The sequence below is a fragment of the Cebus imitator genome, unplaced genomic scaffold, assembly GCF_001604975.1.
Source record: "Cebus imitator isolate Cc_AM_T3 unplaced genomic scaffold, Cebus_imitator-1.0 Scaffold44, whole genome shotgun sequence".
NCBI classification, from domain to species: Eukaryota; Metazoa; Chordata; class Mammalia; order Primates; family Cebidae; genus Cebus; species Cebus imitator.
Window position 1 is genome coordinate 3,627,869 of NW_016107359.1, and position 20,997 is coordinate 3,648,865.

At 39.3% G+C, this 20,997-nt stretch overlaps 1 protein-coding gene across 1 annotated transcript in view; it reads left to right on the plus strand.

Annotated features, from left to right (window-relative positions):
• The window catches only part of LOC108303007 (A disintegrin and metalloproteinase with thrombospondin motifs 12-like), a 237,788-nt gene that overhangs the window by 108,310 nt on the left and 108,481 nt on the right, over positions 1-20,997 (plus strand). The window contains exons 7-11 of the mRNA XM_037737886.1: positions 2,133-2,257; positions 5,871-6,020; positions 14,451-14,594; positions 15,176-15,320; positions 20,287-20,379. Of these exons, the coding sequence (XP_037593814.1) occupies positions 2,133-2,257; positions 5,871-6,020; positions 14,451-14,594; positions 15,176-15,320; positions 20,287-20,379 (657 nt within the window). The remainder of the gene's footprint in view (positions 1-2,132; positions 2,258-5,870; positions 6,021-14,450; positions 14,595-15,175; positions 15,321-20,286; positions 20,380-20,997) is intronic.

The following is a 20,997-nucleotide window of genomic DNA, read 5'->3' on the forward strand; positions in this document are numbered from 1 at the left end:
AAAAAAAAAAAAAAATAAATAAAATAAAATAAAATAAAATAAAATAAATTTGATATAAATTTTAGAATGAGCTTTTTTGCATCTACAACAGGCTTGCTGAGATTTTGATAGGAATTGCAATAAAGCTACACATTCATAGCTTGGGAGAATAGATGATGTCTTTATTACGGTGAATCTTCAAATCCATTAATACAGTATGTTTCTCTATTTACTTAGGTCTTTGACTTCTTTAAGCAGCATTTTAAAATTTTTAGGATACAGATCCTGTATAAGTTTTGTTAATTTATACCTAAGTATTTCACTTTTTGTAACAATTATAAGTGGTAATACTATTGCTAATTGTAAATGGTAATGTTAAATTAATGAGTGTTCTCTAAGAGACCTCTCCCAAAACATAACAAAGAAGTGTAAGGTTAAAAACAGACCAGAAAGATATCTGATCATAGTTGATGCTTTATGTGATAATATGCCTTCCTGCCTGAAGGAGCTGGAACTGAGGCACCCTCCCAGTGAGGCTGGTGACCAATTGCAACTCCAAGTTTTACCTAGGAATCTTTCTTATATTCTTTGACTCAATATCTGAGCTAAGTGACCTTGAGCTAGTTCTTCAGTTCTCTGAAATTTAATTTCCCTTATTATAAAATAAAAATGATAATGTCTTCTTTACAAATAATACTGAGTACACACAATTAAAAGAGACAACATATGTAAAAGTTTATGTGCCATAAAAGTACGGCACATAAACTTTCCTCCCTCCCCCCTCCCTTTTTATTTCCTCTTCTCTTCTTCCCTTCTCCTTATTCCTGATTCATGCCACCTGGCCAGTTTTGTATGATGGGTGAGCATGTTTGCTCCCATCTAGGGAGGGCTGTTAGTCTAGCAGCAGCTTGGCTGGTTGAATTGGAGGCTGACTCCTTCATTTCCAGATTGCCCCCCAGAATTCCTCCACCATATATCATTCTGCTGGATGATGTAATGATGAAGATTATTAAATAATGAAGTTAATTTCTTCCATCTAAATTCTTTATGCTGAGCAGTTCAGTGAATTTTAACACACGATGAGCTCCTGTCTGTGTTTTCACAAAAGGAAGCTGGTCTGTGATAGTTACTTGTGATGAGGAGACCTGAAAATGCCTCTAAAAAGTAACTGAAGCCCCTCTAGCCTTGTATGATTTGGTTGTGGGCCTCAGCAAAATGCAAAATGGTAGAGACGCAAGCTCATAATTTGATGCAAAGACTGTCCTGGAGTTCTTGGGCCAAGCCCAGAGCAAGGCTGAGATGAGACTGAGCCAGTGGAGGTTAGTCATCCTCCTGGTGGAACCCATCCTATACCAGGGATGGCTTTATGTGGAGGCCCCAAAGAAATGAGGCAAGGGAAAATAATTTCTCCTTTAGAAACTCAAATTAAACTGGAGCCCCTCAAGAGCTGATTATCTTTCTTCTCCCCATTCAACAAGTGTTTATCCAGATAATTTGGAGTGATCCCTCCTCTCCTAGCCCCAATATTAGCCAGGTGGATGCCACAGTGCTGGCTTGGGCCTCCGAAGCCCTTGAAGCTGCAGGCTGGTGCATCTGCTATAGCATCCTACTTGTCAGGTGACCAATTCTCCTAACTGGTCAGCAGCTCGAACAGAGTATGTCATCCTCTGTCCTTCACCCATAGGTGTCAAACCAAGATAAAAATCAAGGACTAGAAAACATCCTGTGCAACCCTAGCCTTGAAGGATATCTCATGAGAAGAAAACTTTTGTTGAAAATCTGCTTATTTTGCATTCAAAATAAAAACGCTTCTTTGATATTGCATTGGCTTAGGATGCAGAGAGACACAGAGATAGACCTTCACATTGCTTTTGGTTATTATTAATATATTTTCATTTTTCTCCAGGGGCTGCTTGTTCCAGTGATAATTTCTGTCCTAGAGTTTTACCCTTCAGATTCTTCTGGTGGACGTCATTAGAGTGGTAGATTAATCAAGAAGAGTCAAGTTGGCCTCTGCCACATGACTGCCAAATATCTGATGCACCCACTCTGAACTCATCTCACTTGGACACCTCTGGAGATGAATGTCTAGTGCAATGGTCCCTGACTACAGTGAGCTCACCCATGTTAATCTCTTCCTCTCCTTTCTCCAGCAAGGATTGAAAATAGTTCACCATGCAGAGAAGACACTGTCTAGCTTCTGCAAGTGGCAGAAGAGTATCAATCCCAAGAGTGACCTCAACCCTGTTCATCACGATGTGGCTGTCCTTCTCACCAGGTACACCAAAGACTACATGGAACTCAAGGGCAGTAAAGCAGGGAGGGCTGGCAGGTGAAAGCCTTACCAGGTATTCAAACCCATGACATTCTCATTATTCTTTGCTGCTCTCATAAAGACAGTGTCTTTGATCTAGACAACTCCTGACTTCCATATCAGTAGAGGAAACAGCATAACAAACCTGCTAATACTACAAAGCTCTCCTTGTTAATAAGCTGCATCTGCTGGCAAAATACAGCCACCTTTCCCATCTTACTGATGATTTTCTTCTTAAAACTGGTTTCTTCATGTAGCCCCATAAACCATCAGAAAGCTTGTTTGGAGAGCTTCATTAAAGACTCCTGTTACTTTTTACCAGTGGGATTTCCAATCCTTTGCTATTTTATTTTTCTCCAATTTAGAAACATGAAATATGTTTACAGAAATCAGTCTACCTTTTATCTGTTTGATGTTGAGGATAGGATATGCGGAGCAGGTCCCCGTTGAGTAGGCAGACTGGTTTGGTTACACTTTTCTCCCTTTTATTCCCATGAAAATATCATTTTGTTCTAATCACAAATAGAGCATATAGTGCTAATAAGAACCATCAAACCTTCCAGGACTCATAGATGTAAAAATCCGATGAACTTTCTTGATCAACTCTTGCTCTTTGAAGGCTTTGCTTTCGCATTGATTCAATAAATATTTATTGAGCACATGCTATATACTAGGCACCATTTTAATCTAGGTGAAAGAAGGACTTATATTAGATGGGGTAAAGTAAATTCTTCTTGGGCTTCCTGTGCAGATTTATCCAGAAATCCAGGGATGTATAGTAGAGGAGGCCTCTTGGCCCTGCCCTCCAACCACAGAGAACCTCAAGCACTGAAAGACCCTGGGTGTGCACCGTCCCTGTGGAGGACAGGCTGCCTGTGAACATTTTGGCCCTGTGATCTGTCCCTGTGATAAGATCATCTCAAAGCATAGGATGCCTACAAGGAAGGATAATCAGTCCCCACCCTATCCAAATGTCTACCTTGCTCTGATCCAAAACTCCACCTTGCTCTGATCCAAAACTCCAGTCATCAGAATCACTCTTTAGAGTGTGAGTGTTAAAACACTGGTTAAATGCAAGAGTATCACATGGGAAGTTTTTGATATAAACCTGTAACAGTAGGTTCATTAGGATCTAAGACACCTTGAGTTATCAGTAACTCCCCTGGGAAATAGTGTAGGTGTGGAATTTAAGCACAGGGGCTTTGGGGAGCTAGCAGACAGCTTGGAGACACCAAGGACCTGGTCAAGAGACCAGGTAAAGGCTTCAGTTAGACAGAAACTTCTACAGCGGAGACCCCCGGAGTCAGGAAATGGCACTGGCCACTAAGTTGTGTCTCAGAAAGTCTTTCCCTCCCCTGAGAGCAGAATCAGATGCTGCGGTCATTCTCACCTGAAGAAATGAGTAAGTTAATAATAGCTTACATGTGTGAAGTGTTTGATATGGTCCAGGCTCTGTGCTATGTCTATTAGAACAGCCATTGTTTCATTTACTTCCCACAAGAACACTAGTAGTTGGCTGCTATTTATCATTCATATTTTACATATAGGGAAACTGGGCCTTGGTTATGTCTCTTGCCCAAAATCTCATTGCTGTTAACAGGTACAATTGGGACTTAAGTCCACATAGTTTGACCCCAACAGCCATACCCTTAGCTATCACCTAATATGAATACAAAGGATATGTTCTCCTTTTTTTCCATACTATAATCACTTTCCTTCCTTAGAACAGCAGTCTGTTTGCATGAAAGCATGTTGAAGCTCAACAGCTTCTAGACGGTGGAGAATGTTTCAAGTTCTATAGCCGTATTTCCCACCCTTAGCACTATTGACATTTGGGGCTGATGATTCTTTGTTGTTGGGGGTGTCTTGTGCATTGAAAGATATTTAGCAGCAAAACTGGCCTCTACCCATGAGATGTCAGTAGCACTCTCCTCCAAGCTCTGACAGCTGGAACTGTCTCCAGACATTGCCAAATGTCCCCTAGAAGGGGTTGAAAAGCAAAATCATCCACCCTCATTGAAAACCACTTGTCTGAAAAACTAGATAGGATCACACAGGGAAGGAGGTATGGGGGTGAGTTTTGCTTCTGAGGGACTATCCTGAGATCCACATTAGCAGAGTTCTCTACAGAACTGCATTCAGTAGAAGGTAGGTTTAGCATGGAACACACCCCATGTGGGTTCCACATGTGCAGCTAGTGGCTGCATGCCAAGGCATATTTTCTGTTACATAATGGCCCCAGTGCATGGTGGAAGTAGAACTTAAGCTGCTTGCCTGTAAGAACCATGTTCCTATAATTCTTTTGTTAGCTCCTTTTTTCTTTAGTGCTAGACACTTCATAGCACTCTATAATCAGTATTTAATGTGCTTGACCTCCTGCCATATCAAAATGAGAAAGTCAGGGGATCAGAAGTGAGCCCCATTCATCATTTTCCAGCAGCTTCATACAGAGCTGGACTTTTTGAATGAAGTAATAACAAGTGCATCCTGCAGCAGGAGTAAAAAAGTGTTTGACTGGTTCTCTTACAGACCCAGAAATTACATAAATGATTGGACTGTATAATCTAGCTCTCCAGTACTGAACCCCCAGTAACTGCTGCTGCTAGTGAGAGTGTGGATTTGAGTTTGTGGTGCATGTGCTGAGACGGGGCTGCTTTCTCCTGTCCTACAGCCCCAGCCATTGCCACCTAGAGAACTGAAGATTCACATGGGTTCTAGAAGTCTGGATCTTTTCCATGGCCCAATGAATGACAAAAGCAGGAGACCATTTGTTGCTGGAAAGGTGCCCACACAAACCCCATTAGCTGCTGGTGTTCAATTAACTAGAGCTCAGAAAATTGTGGGCATTTCTGCTAGTCACTGTTGGCAAAGAGCTCTTTTTGTACTAAAGAAAACCAAGTGACTAATTAATGACTCTTTCAAAACTCTTGTCCATGATTGAAATAATCTCCACCAGTTTATGGGAGCAGGTTTTTCTATTTAAAATCTATCATTAGTATTTTCTGAGATTCTAAGTGTATGTGCACACACAGGCATGCATTCTCTCGTATGTGCAATATTATTAGTGGAATGGGGCTGGATAGACAATTATTAGATCTCTGGATAGGTTGATGTACCAACTGTCTTTTTCATGAATGGGAAAAAGAAGCTCTAGATGAGTTTCAAACACGGACCTCAGAGGGACTAAAAAGAAGTTTTATATTTGAAAAACTTCAGTCACTGCTGATTGTTCCTTCCCTATTTACAAGTTCAAATTAACTTCAGTTTTCAATAAAACCTTTTGTTCTCCAAATCATGTAATTTGACCTCCTGAGATCTAGAGCAAAAAAAGCTCAAAATAACACAATTGCTACATTTTCCCACATTCTGTGTTGGTGAAATTCGGTAATCAAAAGGTGCAATTAGAATCATCTTAGTGAATTCAAAATTGCTGCTTACATTCATGTAGACTTTAAAAAATTGCCAAGCATGCTTTATAGACCACATATTGAAAGTGAGTTTATACCCAGATTTTTTTCCAGGAGGTTTTTCCAGATGTTCCTTTGGGTGCCTGAGCTTCTCTATTATCTGCTTTCAGAAAGGACATCTGTGCTGGTTCCAATCGCCCCTGCGAGACCCTGGGTCTGTCTCACCTTTCAGGAATGTGCCAGCCTCACCGTAGCTGTAACATCAATGAAGATTCGGGACTCCCCCTGGCTTTCACAATAGCCCATGAGCTAGGACACAGGTAAAGGGCCAACCATAGGGAGGTCCGCTCACCGTGTTTTTGTGTCAATATCAGCAGAGAGAATAGAACGCACCTCAAATTGGAGGTCAGGAGACTCAGATTGCACTGTGGCCTGCAACTCTCGCTCCTTAACCTCTGCTTTCATCTGTAAAGTGGGGATAGTAACACACCTCATGGGCTCCAAAGTCTGCACTGCCCAGACCACATACACCCACACACATCACAGAGCCCAAGAGACCACTCCAGTTCTCTGGATTAGAATGGAGGAAGGACAGAGATAAGCTGGAACTCAGTTGTTTAATTGAGGAATAACCCTTGGTTAGTTCTTATGAAATAATCATGTTAATATCACTAAAAAGCCACAAAACTTAATATTTTTGCACCCTTACTTTGTGCCATTGTGCTTTTTATTGCATCATTGAATCTACTCAACAACACTTTGAAGTAGAACTGTTAGTCCCATTTTACTTATGTGTATTAAAGGATGACATGGAATAAATAAGAAATTGAAAACTGCTGTAAACTTGGAAAGACTATAATATGAGCACCAGTTAACTGGATGTCCAAGTTGTTCACAAAAATGTGTAAATTTGATTAGGTGAATTCCTTGAAGTCAGGTTTCAGAATGCTTGAGTGAAGGTATAATAAGATTCTGAATTCACCAGATATCAGAGATTTCCAGGGAGAATAGGTCTTAGCTTATTTGTAACTTTATTTGCCATTATATTTGCTAACCACAAATAAGAGAGCATCATACTAATAGGAAACTGGGTGGGGAGCCACATGAACAGTAATATCCCCTGCCTGTCATGTATCCACCAGCCTGGAACTCCTCCCTCTGAAGAAGGAAAAATGCTGGGGAATTCTTAGTGCACAACTAGAAAAGAGTCAGGATTGGATAAAACACTGGAGACTGAATTATTCCAGACCCGACCTCTCCAGTTTCAGCTTGCTCACCATTTTCCTAATATAACATTTGGACTTTCCAAAACAATTTTACCTGCATTATAATGTCAGAGCATTACCTTGAGAATTGGAGAAAGAGAATTCTTGTTCTGAGTTTTCTATTGATGAATATTATGATCTTAGATAATTCCCTTCACCACTCTATACGTGTTTCCTCATCTATAAAATTAGTAGGTTGAACTAGCCAATATCTAAGGTGATTATTTGGATTTTCACCAAAAAACGCCTTGGTGATAAATGTGATATATTTCGGTATGCTTAGTTGTCAAAAATTCAGAGATAGAGAAGCTAAGTGACTTGCTTTAATTAAATAATAATTAAAGATGAAGGAGAGCTGGCCATCTTGATAAGACTAAGCCATAGTTGTTGGCATGTCAATAATAAAACCTGTCAAAATGTAGGTTATGCTATAGGCAAACAGACAGGAGTCTCCAATTCTGATATGTGGAAGGACATGGTCCCTGTAGCCTTCAATCAAGACATTGTTGTCAGCAGCACCTCCTGGCCAAACAATGCTAGGTGATTGTAACTGGGTCAAACTGAGAAGTTATCACTCGAGCCATCCCAGCAATGGTATACTCAAACCAAAAAGAAGTGGAAAAGACTTTTCTTGATAAAAGACATTCTCAAATCCTCACTTTTTGTGTTCCAAGGAAGGGTTTTTTATATCCTGAAGTTCAACCTGATCTTGTAACAAGAAATATGTTAAGCATGCCCTTCAAAAGCAATGTTGTCCAATTTTTGAGGCAATCATTGACTTGACTGACTCTCTGGGCATGGACACATCACTTTTGTAAGGAAGGCCACCTAAGTAAACAAAGCTAAGAGCAAGTATGATCCTCCTTTCAGATTTCAAAATTTCTCTAATAAAGTTGAGAATCCCATAGTAACATTACTTGGGCACAATTTCCCTGAACACCTAAAAATAAATAGTTGTAGATGTTTAGTAGTTGTTGGATGTGGTGGATTACTTAATAGACTAGAACTAGGTCACTACCTGAATCAATTTGATATTACAGTAAGGTTAAACTAAACATTTATTCAGAACTATCTGATGCATTGTGAAAATAAAACTGCTATAAGGTTTCATTACCTATGCTTTTGTTGTTATTGTTCTGTTTCAAATTATGCAGAAGAAAAGCAATGAGGATCTAGCATCTAAAAAAACTCTTTAAATATCAAGTTTCTAAGTAAAAGAATTAAAGAACACTTAAGACAGAACTGGAGAACAGTCTTTGAGTTCATTCAGAAAGCCATTATTCTCAGCAGACTAACACAGGAACAAAAAACTAAACACCTCATGTTCTCACTCATAAGTGGGAGTTGAACAATGAGAACACATGGACACAGGGAGGAAAACATCATACACCGGGGCCTGTCAGGGGGTGGGGGGCAAGGGGAGGGATAGTATTAAGACAAATACCTAATGTATGCAGGGCTTAAAACCTAGATGATGGGTTGATAGGTGCAGCAAACCACCATGGCACATGTATACCTATGTAACAAACCTGCCCATTCAGCACATGTATCCCAGAACTTAAAGTACAATAAAATAAAATAAATAAAAATAAATAAATAATTGTATATAGCTTAAAAACGAAAAAGTCAACCCTGAGACAAGGATTTGAGAGCAATTAGTTTGTTTGGAAGATAAAGGAGATATCAGTAGGGTATTACTGTAGTAAAACATAACAGGGAAGGTAGAGACAATAAATAGTTCATTATTTCAGCTTCCACTCTGAGCAACTGAACCTTAATCCCATGGACCAACTCCAATAAATGAGTTGGAGTTGGTAAGAACTGGGCTGTTTTATACGCCAACATCCTTAAGTTGTTGGTTAAAGGCTATTCCCAGAGGTTGTTATTAATAGTTCCCTGATACTCTCAGCAGAGCAGTTTAACTTGGCTCTGAAGAAACCCCAGGTAAAGAGGTGCATATACTGGCAGCTGAAAGTCAACTAGAGGCGAGTCTATGAACAGGTGCAGCAACTGCTACCAATAGCTTACTCAGGGGCATTAAATGCCACCCCTTGAAAAGATTTTAAGTCACGGAAGATGGAATATACATACTTTTCCATATTCCTTCTACTAAGTATGATTAAAAACGCTGAACACTATATCAAAAACAAACATAGGAAGACTGAAAGATGGAAAGAAGGAAGACAGGCTGAGAACCACAGAACCTGAAGAGTGACATGATGGTGAATTCCCGGGCTTTTCTTTTCTCTCATATATGCCAGATTTGGAACTGTTGATGGCAGCAACCTGGAAACACATACACACACACACACACACACACACACACACACACACACACTCACACACACACACAATCACCCACATAAGCCTGTTCTCTCTATCCAAAGGAGGAGCAGGAAAGGGACAGTCTAACAAGACCAAATTTTAGACAGTAGCTCTTTTATTCCAGGTGAACAGCACAGGGAAAAAAAAAAAAACTGTGAAACTGTGGCTTTATACTAGCAAAGTCTGAGTGGGAAGCCTTGACTTGTACCTGTGTGAAGCTATACCAAAGCACCAAACACCACTACTTGGGCAGTGTCAAAAAGACCAAGTAGGAACTAAGACCTTGATTCCTATAGGCCAGTAATGAGGGTTTCCCTAGCCCTACCCCTGTAGTGTCAGGACAGATAATATGGGAGCAAGAGATTTCATTCGTGTCCAACAGTAGCAAGGAGCTATCCCTTTCACAACGCAGGTATCTATAGAGGCTATGTGAAAAACCTTAACTTCTACTTCTGCGTGGCAGTAATGGCCCACTCCCCTCCCCTCCAGTGTAGTGTCAGAAAAGCCAGCTAAAACCGACGATTTAAATAAGATCCATGACATAATATTAAAGCCTCCAAGTTTCAATGTAAATTACTCATTAACCAAAACCAGGAATATCTCAAACTGAATGAAAAAAAAAAAGAAGAATGTCAAGAGATGTCAGTACCCAGATGACAGAGATGTTAGAATTAGCTGAAAAATATTTCAAAGTGGCCATAGTGAAAAATCTTCAATGAGCAATTACCAACAACCTTTAAACAAATAAAAAATAATAAGTGTCACCTAAGAAATAAAAGATATAAAGAAACATCAAACATGTAGAACTGAAAAATGCAATAATGTAAATAAAAAGCTCAGTGAGTAGCAGGGCTCAACAGTAGAATGGATGGGACAGAGGAAAGAATTAATGACCTACAACATAGAACAATAGAAATTATGCAATCTGGATAAACAAAGAGACAGAGACTAAAAGAAATTGAACAGAACTTCAGAGACCCATGAGAATATAACAAAAGGTCTTACGTCCATGTTGTTAGCACCTCAGAAAGAGAGGAAAAAGACAATGGCATTGAAAAAGTGCTCAAAGAACAAATGGTTGAAAATTCTCCAAGTTGATAAGACTTAAACCTACATATTTATGAAACTGAGAGAAACTCAACCAGGTTAACCCCAAGGAAAATCCATGCCCATGCCTATCATAATTGAACTTCTGAAATATAAAGGGAAAGGAAAATCTTGAAAGCAACAGGACAGAAATGATACCTCATCTATAGGAGGGAAACTATTTGAGTGACAGTGGATTTCTCATCAGAAACAATGGAGGCTCAAAGAGGTGGTACAATATTTTTCAATCTAAAAAAAAAAAAGATTCTGTTAATAACGCAGAATCATAAGCCAAATAAAGTAGCAGAGAAGGGAACATTTTTAATTCATTTTATGAAGCTAGTATTACCCGGGTACCAATTTCAGACAAAGACAATACAAAATAGAAAACTAAAGAACAATATTCTTCATGAATATAGATGTAAAAAAATAACAAAATATTAGCAAATAGAATTTGGCAATATAAGAAAAAAAGAGCTAGACACAATGACCAAGTGGGATTTAATTCAGGGATGCAAAGCTGGCTCAATATTTGAAAATCAGCATAATCCACCATTGTAACAGGCTAAACAAGAGAAACCAAATGATTGTACTAATATTAATTTTAGTAGGTAAAACATTTGACAAAATTTGACACCCACTCATCATAAAAAAACACTCAGAAATTGAAATTTCTTCAACTTGATTAAGAACATCTACAAAAAATTTATAACTAATATTGTACTTAGTGCTGAAACATTGAATATGTTTACCCTAATATCAAAAACAAGACAAGGACATCCATTCTCACCACTTCTTATTCAACATAGTACTAAAAGTTTTAGCCGGTGCAGTAAGACAAGGAAAGGAGATAAAAAGCACACATATGGGAAAGGAAGAAACAAAACTATTTCTATTTGCAAGTAACATTGTATATGTTGGGGACCTCATATACAATGAGAGAACTGATCTTTGACAAACTTGACAGAAAGATACAATTGGGAAAGGACACCATATTTAATAAATGGTGCTGGCAAAATTGGATATTCATATGTAGAAGAATGAAACTGGACCTCTATCTCTCACCAAATACAAAAACTAACTCAAGATTGATCAAAGACTTAAATGTAAGTTCTGAAACTGCAAAAATCCTAGAAGAAAACCTGGGAGAAACTCTTTTAGACATTGGCCCAGGCAAAGAATTTAAGACTAAGACCTCAAAGGCAAATGCAACAAAACAAAAAATAGCCAAATGGGACTTAATTAAACAAAAAAGCTTCTGTGCAGCAAAAGAAATAATCAATGGAGTGAACAGACAGCCTACAGAGTAGAGAAAATATTTGTAAACTATACATTTGACAAAGGACTAATATCCAGAATCTATTAGGAATTCAAACAATTGAACAAGAAAAAAAACAAGTACCACCATTAAAAAGTAGGAATAGAATATGAACAGACATTTCTCAAAAGAATACACAAAAGTGGCCAATAAACATATAAAAATATCCTCAACATCACTGATCATCAGAGAAATGCAAATTAAAACCACATGGAGGTACTATCTCACACCAATCAGAATGGCTATTATTAAAAAATCAAAAAATGACAGACATCAGTGAGGATGTGGACAAAAGATAATGCTTATACACCATTGTGGTTGGAGCTATAAATTAGCACAAACTCTATGGAAAACAGAATGGAGATTTCTCAAGAACTAAAACTAGAGCTGTCATTCAACCTATCAATCCCACTACTGGTTATATACCCAAAGGAAGAGAAATTACTGTGTAAAAAAGATACCTGCACTCATATGTTTATTGCAGCACTATTCACAATAGCAAAGTCATGAAATCAACCAGCAGATGATTGGATACTGAAAATGTGGTATACATACACCATGGAATACTACACAGCCATAAAAAAAGATTGAAAACATGTCTTGTGCAGCAACATTGATGGAGTTGGAGGCCATTATTCTAAGTGAAATAACGTAGAAAATCAAATACCTCGTATTCCCACTTACAAGTGGGAGCTGAACAATGAGTATGCATAGACATACAGAAGGAAATTGTAAACACTGGGGACACCAAAAGCTGGGGAAGGTAGGAGGAGAATGAGTTAAAAAGTTACCTATTGGATGCAGTGTTCACGTTTGGGTGATAGGTACACTAAGCCCTAACCTCAGCCTTATGCAATGTATCTGTGTAAAAAATCTGCATATGTACCCCCCATGAATCTATAAAAATCAAGAATAGAAAAAAATGTTAAGTTGCCTCTCAGGTTTTTCTTTCTTAAGTTGTATAATTATAATTAGCTGTGGACCAAACTGAGTAACATTGGGCAGATCAGTGAAATGGCCTGGGACAGCCCATAAGGAGAAAAATATAAATCAGTATCCCAAGAAGACACTCGTCATAGTTTAATAATAAAGATATCACATTGTTTTTTGCAAACTTGTTTGTTTCATCACTGATTGTATATAATGCAAAAGAGAAAGTAACTTGTACTACAACCCAAGTGAATAATTTTACTTTTATTTTGAGAGAAAACTTAAAAATCCATTTGTGAGAGTCCTAGATTATATGGCTTGCTATATTGAAATATCCACAGCTAAGAGGATCATTATTCATGCAGGTTTTTAGAACCTTGCTTGCAGTTTAGAATTTTAACTATTGAACAGTTAAACTTGTAGAGTACTTCATGAGCTGGGTAGGGCTGGATTTGCAACAGGCTAGGGAAAGCCTGCTCAGAAGGAAGTTTTCATTGAATCCATTGAATAATATTCCTTGTGGGTGAGTGGTAAGAGCTTTGTACATTAATTCTCCGACTGCTTTGTGAGTTTTGTATTCATGTTGAATGTGATTAGAAGTTGGATATGAGCTTTCCAGTAAGAGGAGTTAAATTTCACTACAAAGAGTAAAAGGTCATACAGATTTAGAAATTTAAGCCAATGTCTCCAGGTTTAAACGTCCAGTGTCTCAAAGTCCATCCCAGTGGAGAGAGTTCTGGGAATCTTCAGAAAGCATCTTTGGGTGATCTTGAGAACGTAGCTTATAAACAAGGCTTCTGAGCTGGCTTCTTCCCCAGGAACCCCGTGCCATGTTGGATGGTTAAGCTCTTTAAGACCCTTCAAGGCTGCTTCACTGGGTCAGCCCTAGCAGTGGAAGGTCGGGGGACAAACCAAGTGACACATGGACAAGAGCACTGTGTTAGGAGCACAAAGATCTGTGTCTAAAACTTAGTTACCACTAACAAGCTATATGACTTTTGACAAATCTCCAAGTCCAAACTTTTTCATATGGAAAAGGAAAATAAGCTAGATCATGATTTAAAAAAAAACAATTTTTAAAAAATTATATCATTTACGAAGCCCTTATTATCTGCCAGGTACCTTGTTAAGTAGTTTTCAATTTCAGATCTCATTGTAGCACTAGGATGACTACCCCATCTTCTAGGAAAGGAAAATGAGGCAAGTTTTGATAATTTATAGGTCATTTAAGTGGCAAGACTGGAATTCAAATCCAGATAATCTGTCTTAAAAACCCAGCTCTTAACCACTGAATTAGGTGGTCTCCTTAATGTGTCCACTATTGGAGGACTCGTGTGGCAATAGTAGAAAGACACCTATCCCTCAAAGCTTGTAGGTTTTGACAAAGTCTCCCAGAGGCTTCTCTTTTTATACCCTCTCTTATGATGAAAAGGGAGAAGGAAGGTTTTGTTCTTTTGCTCTGTGCGCTGTGGTTGCTGCAGCAGGAGAAAGCAAATAGCCGGGGGCAGGATTTGCCTTCCTGACTCCTGACTCATAGAAAGAAACCCAGACAGAGCTCTTAGCCTTCTGCCAAGCAGAAGTTTCTGAATTAGCTGTATGGCCCCCATGGATGCATATTTGACATAAAGCATGCCTACGGTGTTCCCTGTGCTTTTCAGTTTGAAAATTAGCTATGCCCCTCCAACTTCAAAGCCTCACTTTGCAAACAGTTGCCTCCTGTACAAATGTGGCTCTCTGTGGGTTATTATGCTCTTAGCGAAACTGTGGTTTTTCTCCGTTTAATGCCTGCCTGCTTGCTCTTCTTGTGCTTGGTTCCTCCCTGCCAGCTTCGGCATCCAGCATGACGGGAAAGAAAATGACTGTGAGCCCGTGGGCAGACACCCGTACATCATGTCCCGCCAGCTGCAGTACGATCCCACTCCGCTGACGTGGTCCAAGTGCAGCAAGGAGTACATCACCCGCTTTTTGGAGTAAGTGACGTGTCTCATGATGCCCTCACTTGAGTCTCATTAACTCAGAAACTGCACTGAGTTTTACACAGAGAAGCTGATGCCTGGAAAAGGCTGGGTTCCATCCCACAGGCCACAGTGTCCGGGTGGCATCAGAAAGGGCGGATTTCACTTCTGTATTCTGATCCTGAGGTCTAGATGGGCCCTGCTCTCTGGCCACAGCCAAGTGAGCATCCTGTCCCATCCCAAATGCTCCTGCCCTGAAACAGCTTTTTATGAGCTAATTATGAATTAAGTCCTTGGGAACTGGCAGGAACAACCAACACAGGTCAGAAGTGGTCACTCAAACCTCATCGAGAGTAGGATAATGATTTTCAAATTTTACCATGGCTTGTATTTTCTAGATAAACTAAGCTTATGGTGTGGGATTGATTTGCATTTTCTTTTATTAACGCCCCCCTTGGGCCTAGAGGGGTCTCTGCCTTGTAAAAAATAAAGTTGTCTTAAAGGACAAACAGTAAACCAGAGGGAAGTTTGACTGAAAGGCTGAAGGTGAAGGGACTCCTAAACAACTCCTCTCATTTCTGTTAACTTGTTTTCAGCCGAGGCTGGGGGTTCTGTCTTGATGACATACCCACAAAGAAAGGCTTGAGGTCCAAGGTCATTGCCCCAGGAGTGATCTACGATGTTCACCACCAGTGCCAGCTACAGTATGGACCCAATGCTACCTTCTGCCAGGAAGTAGAAGTAAGTGTTGGCTATCTTGGTGCCCCTTGCTGGGTATACGCAGGGCTTCAGAGCTCCAGCATGCTGAAGGAAGGGCCAGGGCAATATTTGGAAATCTGAAGCTTTATATTTAAGACAAGGCGTGTCTGTAAGGCAAAACAATTAAACTGGAGTCATATTCCTTGACATTGCCTCCTTGGTAGTGTACAAAGCCTACATTCCGTTACAACTGGGTGGTGGTTGAGACAGTTCCACAGTGATTTTCAGGATTCAGTGATTCACACCTGCAGACTCCATAGCAACCAACTTAATTCCTAAAATTGCTCCCTTTCTTGAATTCCACATCTGGCTGAAGAGTACCATCAGATCCCAAGGTAGAAATAAGATTTATTCACCAATTCGTTCTTCTCGTTTATTTTTAACATCCAAATGATAATTCAGGATTTGACACCGTACCTTCTGCAGAGTCTTCTTCTTTACCACTGCCACGGCCTCAGTTCAGGCTCTCATCATCTTTCCTTGCTAGTCATTACCTCCTACCTTGTCTCCCTCCTATTCAAATTGTTGCTGAAGTTGTCTTTTAAAACCACAATCTAACCATGGTCTTATCTGCTGTTAGAGTCCCCGATGACCACAGGATAAAGTCCCAGCTCCTTTTGAGGCAGTCCTTCATGATGTGGAACCTGTCTATTCTCTGAACTCGTCCCTTTTAATGCAGAAGCATCCGTGTTAACATATAAATATGGACGAGGCAAATCTCGCTGAATCCCTGCCAGATTCTGTGCTACGTACTGAATAAGGAGAAAAGATAAGCACTCAGAAACTAATAAGACAAAGTGTCTGCCCTCGAGGAGCTCATGGTGGAGAAGGCAGGCATAACAATTTTAATACAGTGAGAAATTCAAAACGAAACACAGAAAAAATTTAACAGGGGACATAAATAACTGTGCTTAGACAGAGCAAGCAAAGTAGCAGAGAAGGTAAAGTTGATACGAAAATCCTCTCTCCTCACTTCTAACTGGCTACCAAGTTATGCCAATTCTGCCTCCTAAAAATTTCTTTTCTTTTTTTTTTTTTTTTTTTTTTTTTTTAGACAGAGTCTTTCTCTGTTGCCCTGCCTGGAGTGCAGTAGTGCGATCTCAGGTCACTGCAACCTCTCCCTGCCTCCCTTGTTCAAATGATTCCCGTGCCTCAGCATCTCGAATAGCTGGGATTACAGACACCCGCCACCATGCCCGGCTAATTTTTGTATTTTTAGTAGAGACAGAGTTTCGCCATGGTCAGGCTGGCCTTGAACTCCTGACATCAGGTGATCCATCTGTCTCAGCTTCTCAAAATGCTGGGATTACAGGTGTGAGTCACCCAGCCTGGCCTAAATATTTCTAAAATCTATCTGTTCCTAGATGACTGCAGCAGTACCCTGATTGGTCGAGCCTGAACACATAACTCTGATTCATTTTCCAAAATGCAGCCTAAGTAACCTTTACAAATGGAAATCCACTTATAAATGGATTTATAAATACTCACTCCCCTTTGAGTAGAATATCTCATGGCCTTCCCATTTTCTTGCAATAAAGTACGAATTTCCTAAAATTGCTTAAGAAGGGGCCTCTGAGTTCACTCTCCTCCTGCTCTCTGGCCTTATGTTTTAGAATATTGTTTTAGCCCTTCCCTTATAGTCTGGTACTGATCATATATATATGGAACTTTATCACTAATCTTCCCTATCTGGGAAACGTCTCCTTCATATTTTCATCTCTTTATGTCTCTGTACTTTATATCATTTCTTTACCTTTATTTTCTAGTTCGCTAGTTCTCTCTTCAGATTTTTCCAATTGTGCATTATATTTAACCTACCTATTGACTATATCATGTTTTATTTATAAAAGCCTACTTGGTTATTTTTCTAAATTTTCTCTCATTTTCATGGTATTTTGTTCCTAATTTTAAATTTTTGATGTAATCTTTTATTTCTTTAATAACCTATGACATACTTATTTTGCAATTTATACTGAATACTTTTAGTGTTCAGAATCTATGTGCCTCTGTTTCTCTATTTGGAGTTTCTTCTGGCTCTCACGTATTACATGATATTTCCTTTTGTAATTTTTGCTTTTATTGTGAGCTTTTAGTTATAAAACTTTATGTCAGTTTTCCTTTAGGGCTCACATGGCTGGCACATTCTTTCAGAGAAATTTATCTCTGCGTCAATTTAAAATGCTATTGACTGGATGTTGTGTTGACTTCATGAGCAGCATGGGGGCGAGTATGGACACCAACTCTCAGGGGTAACTTTTGGCCACTCCTTCTAGAGTTAAAATCAAAACAGAAGTGTTTTCTGTGAACCTAGATTTTTTTCAGGTCACCCTTTCACTCATGGCCTTATATGAAGGTCTCCAATAAGAAATAGGAATCTCCCACTTCCCACTTCACACAGGCCCTAGGCACTGTCCCTAGTATCTAAGTGACTAATAAATCTACGATCTAACTAACTAGGTTTGCATCTCCAGCTTAACACTTCTGCTACATTTTTAGCCTCTGGGGAGTTTCTTTACTTTCTTGGTGACTCAAGGATTCACTTAAAACATTTAAAATATTTTATGCACGATTTTAGAAGATTTATAGAGGTAAGGTTTTTCAGGGTATCTTGCTGTTTACTAGAAACAGAACACCCTAGTTACCTCTGGTCAGCTCCTCTTTTGCAGTCTGTGTTTGTCTGTCATAATAGCCTCCATTCTCTGAAAGTGCTGGGTTCTCCACAACCTCCAGAACCCTGCACACTCTGGTTCCTCAGAACCATCCCTCTGCTCATCATTTGAGACTCAGCTTAAATATTTGTTTATATCCTATCCTGAGTTTCCTTTGTCAAAGCTTTATTAGACTGTATTTTAGGTTCTTGTTTACTGAACTGTCTCCTTTCCTACCATGTCAACTCTCTGAGGAAATTTTTATCCCTGACACTCAGCAATGCTCAGCACAAAATAGGCACTCAATAGATAAGTGAATGAAGATTTCAGATCCATTTATATGGCAGCCAAGTTAACCTCATCATTTTCCATATTGACAACATGCTAAAATACCAGAAAATGTAGCATCGTCCATCTTATAACTTTTTATTTTGAAATTGTTTAAACTCCAAAAACTTGAGAAAATTAGTACAAAATTTCTGTGTAGCATTTACCCAGCACATCATCCTTTCTAAATGCTCAGTGAACTTAAAGTAAAAGAAATCCTCAGAAAGAAGGGAAAAATAATAAAAGGGGAGTGACAAGCATGAATAGATATCGAGCTGAGGTGGAGATAACAAAAGGGCTTGGGTATTCACATCCAAATTAGAACAGACAATTATGTATTCTCCTTGAGCAGGGCCAGGATTTAGAATCAAGACCTTTGCATGAAGCTGTGATTCTCAAAGAGTTATGCTTCCATGAAAGGATAAGCTAGAAGAAATCAACCAAAAGGAAAGGAAGATGACAGAGAAGCATCGTTTATCTCAGCCTGCTTTCTAGTGGGGAAGTGGGAGGGTGCACGGAAATACTGATAAATAACTTTCTCGCTCAGAAATTCTTTACTACAGGCCATGCTCACACTTATCTAGAGTTTAAATCTGTACCCTGTATAGCTTGATTACCTCCATGGCAATAATAATAATAATAATAAAACATTTGGCCCGGAGATACTATGGATGCCTGGAAATAAAGGTGAAACTGCCCCAGAGGAATCAACACACATCCAAGATAGCACAAAACTCCAATAGAAAAAGCCACCCTTCAGATGAGTTCATACTTCAGTCTCTAATTCAAAATCTAATGTAATCTATCTTGACCTAAGTGAAAAGAGACAATGAGTCCTCAAGAACCTTCAAAAGTTGAATTTTTATATAGGGATAATAAAATAAATATATAAGAATGAATTGTATATGAGAAAAATTACTATAAGATATATGTAAGGCAGATACGTGGAAGAATAAATCCAACTTCTGGAAATGAAAAGTGTGATTATTGACTTAAAAATTCAGTGGATGGATTAAACAGCAGACTTGACACAGTTGAAAAGAAAATCAATCAACTGGAATTTACAGCTGAGAAAATTACTTCCCATCCCACATGGGTGTTTCTTAGGGCTGTATGATAGAGGAGGAAGTTTCTTCAGTTTTCACAGAGAAGACTGAGAGCTGGGGAATATGAAAGTGAGGTTGAAACATAAAGCACAAAATAAGAAGGTCCATCAACAATAATTACAAGTTCCAAAAGGAGAGGCAAAATTTAGAGAGAGAAAGATTAATAATTTTCTTAATGGCTTAAAATATGAAGTTGTGTAATGAAAAATACATACAGCGTAGAACACAATAAGTGAATAAAACAATGGAAGATGAGTAGACAGAAAGAAAATACTAATAGGTAGATGGAAGCAGCTAAGCCATTTCAGATGACACCTGAGAATCCTGCCTATCTTCCTTTGTCCCCACAGGGGTAGAAATAAGAAGGAATATGCAATTCTCATCCTGGAAACTGAGAGTAGCTGACTACTTTGGATAATAAGTGAACAAACTGAGGCTTTCTAAGTGGAATAGTTTCTATTTTTTTCACTGAGCAGACTCAAGTTATAACCACCCCCAACTCTTAGTAATCAGGTCGCCTTCCAGCCACAGTTTAGATTTACATTTCATAGGCAATCAACAGTTACCCTTCCCAAGGGCAGTGAGTGCTGGATATTGTGCCAAACTTATAGAAATGACCATCTCAACCCTTAGAAAACAGGTTTTATCTCTCATTTCCATATTACCTAGTATGATCTATAGACCATTGTTTATGAATGATGACAAAGTCTAAGTTAAGCTTGACCTGAAAACTAATGATTACTGTCTGTCACTCTAGTTACTAACAACAGTGGCGTTTATTGTGAATGTGTATATTTTACCGTAATTATAGAAATACTTTGGGGCAAGTATTGAAAATTCAAAAAAAAAGTGCAATTTGTTTTCTAGAACGTCTGCCAGACACTGTGGTGTTCCGTGAAAGGCTATTGTCGCTCTAAGCTGGATGCTGCTGCAGATGGAACTCAATGTGGTGAGAAGAAGGTGATGTGTCAGGCCGAGAGATTGGGTGGGAGGGCGGTAGGCACAGAGTTCTTGGAAGGAGCTGAGGAGAAGGTCCTAGAGGGCAGCTGTCTCTGGGGGAAGGGCAGTGGATGGAGGTCGCACAGTCAGACCAGCTGGAGGAGAGCGCCCCACATCCACCACTCCTGGTGAACCTGCACTGGGAGCAGATAGTTAAGGAGGGCTGAGGCCCAGTTTCAAGTTTCGCTTGCAAAACATCTGTTTCATCTTTCCCTGATGGAGTTCTGTGGCGTTTGTGGTCAACATTTTCTAAGCTTATTATAGGCCTTTCTTTTGACTTTTTTCCTCCCATATCAAAGATCGAAAAGGATAAGCCAGCGGCTTCTTCTTTCCAAAAATGCAAGATTTAGGTCACTTACCATTCTTTCTCATCATCTGACATGACTGCATTTCTTGAAGTTCTGCTACTTTATGAAACAGGAAAGTCAGACACCTCAGAACTCAGAGATGTTTGATACTCTCTAGACTGGGTGTCTTGTGGGCCTAGAGCTTCTGTGTTTAGTGGGCATCTTTATGCAGCTTGAGTGTGGCACGACCCCTCACTGAGATTAGAAAACCCTGACAAAATACATAGTGGCC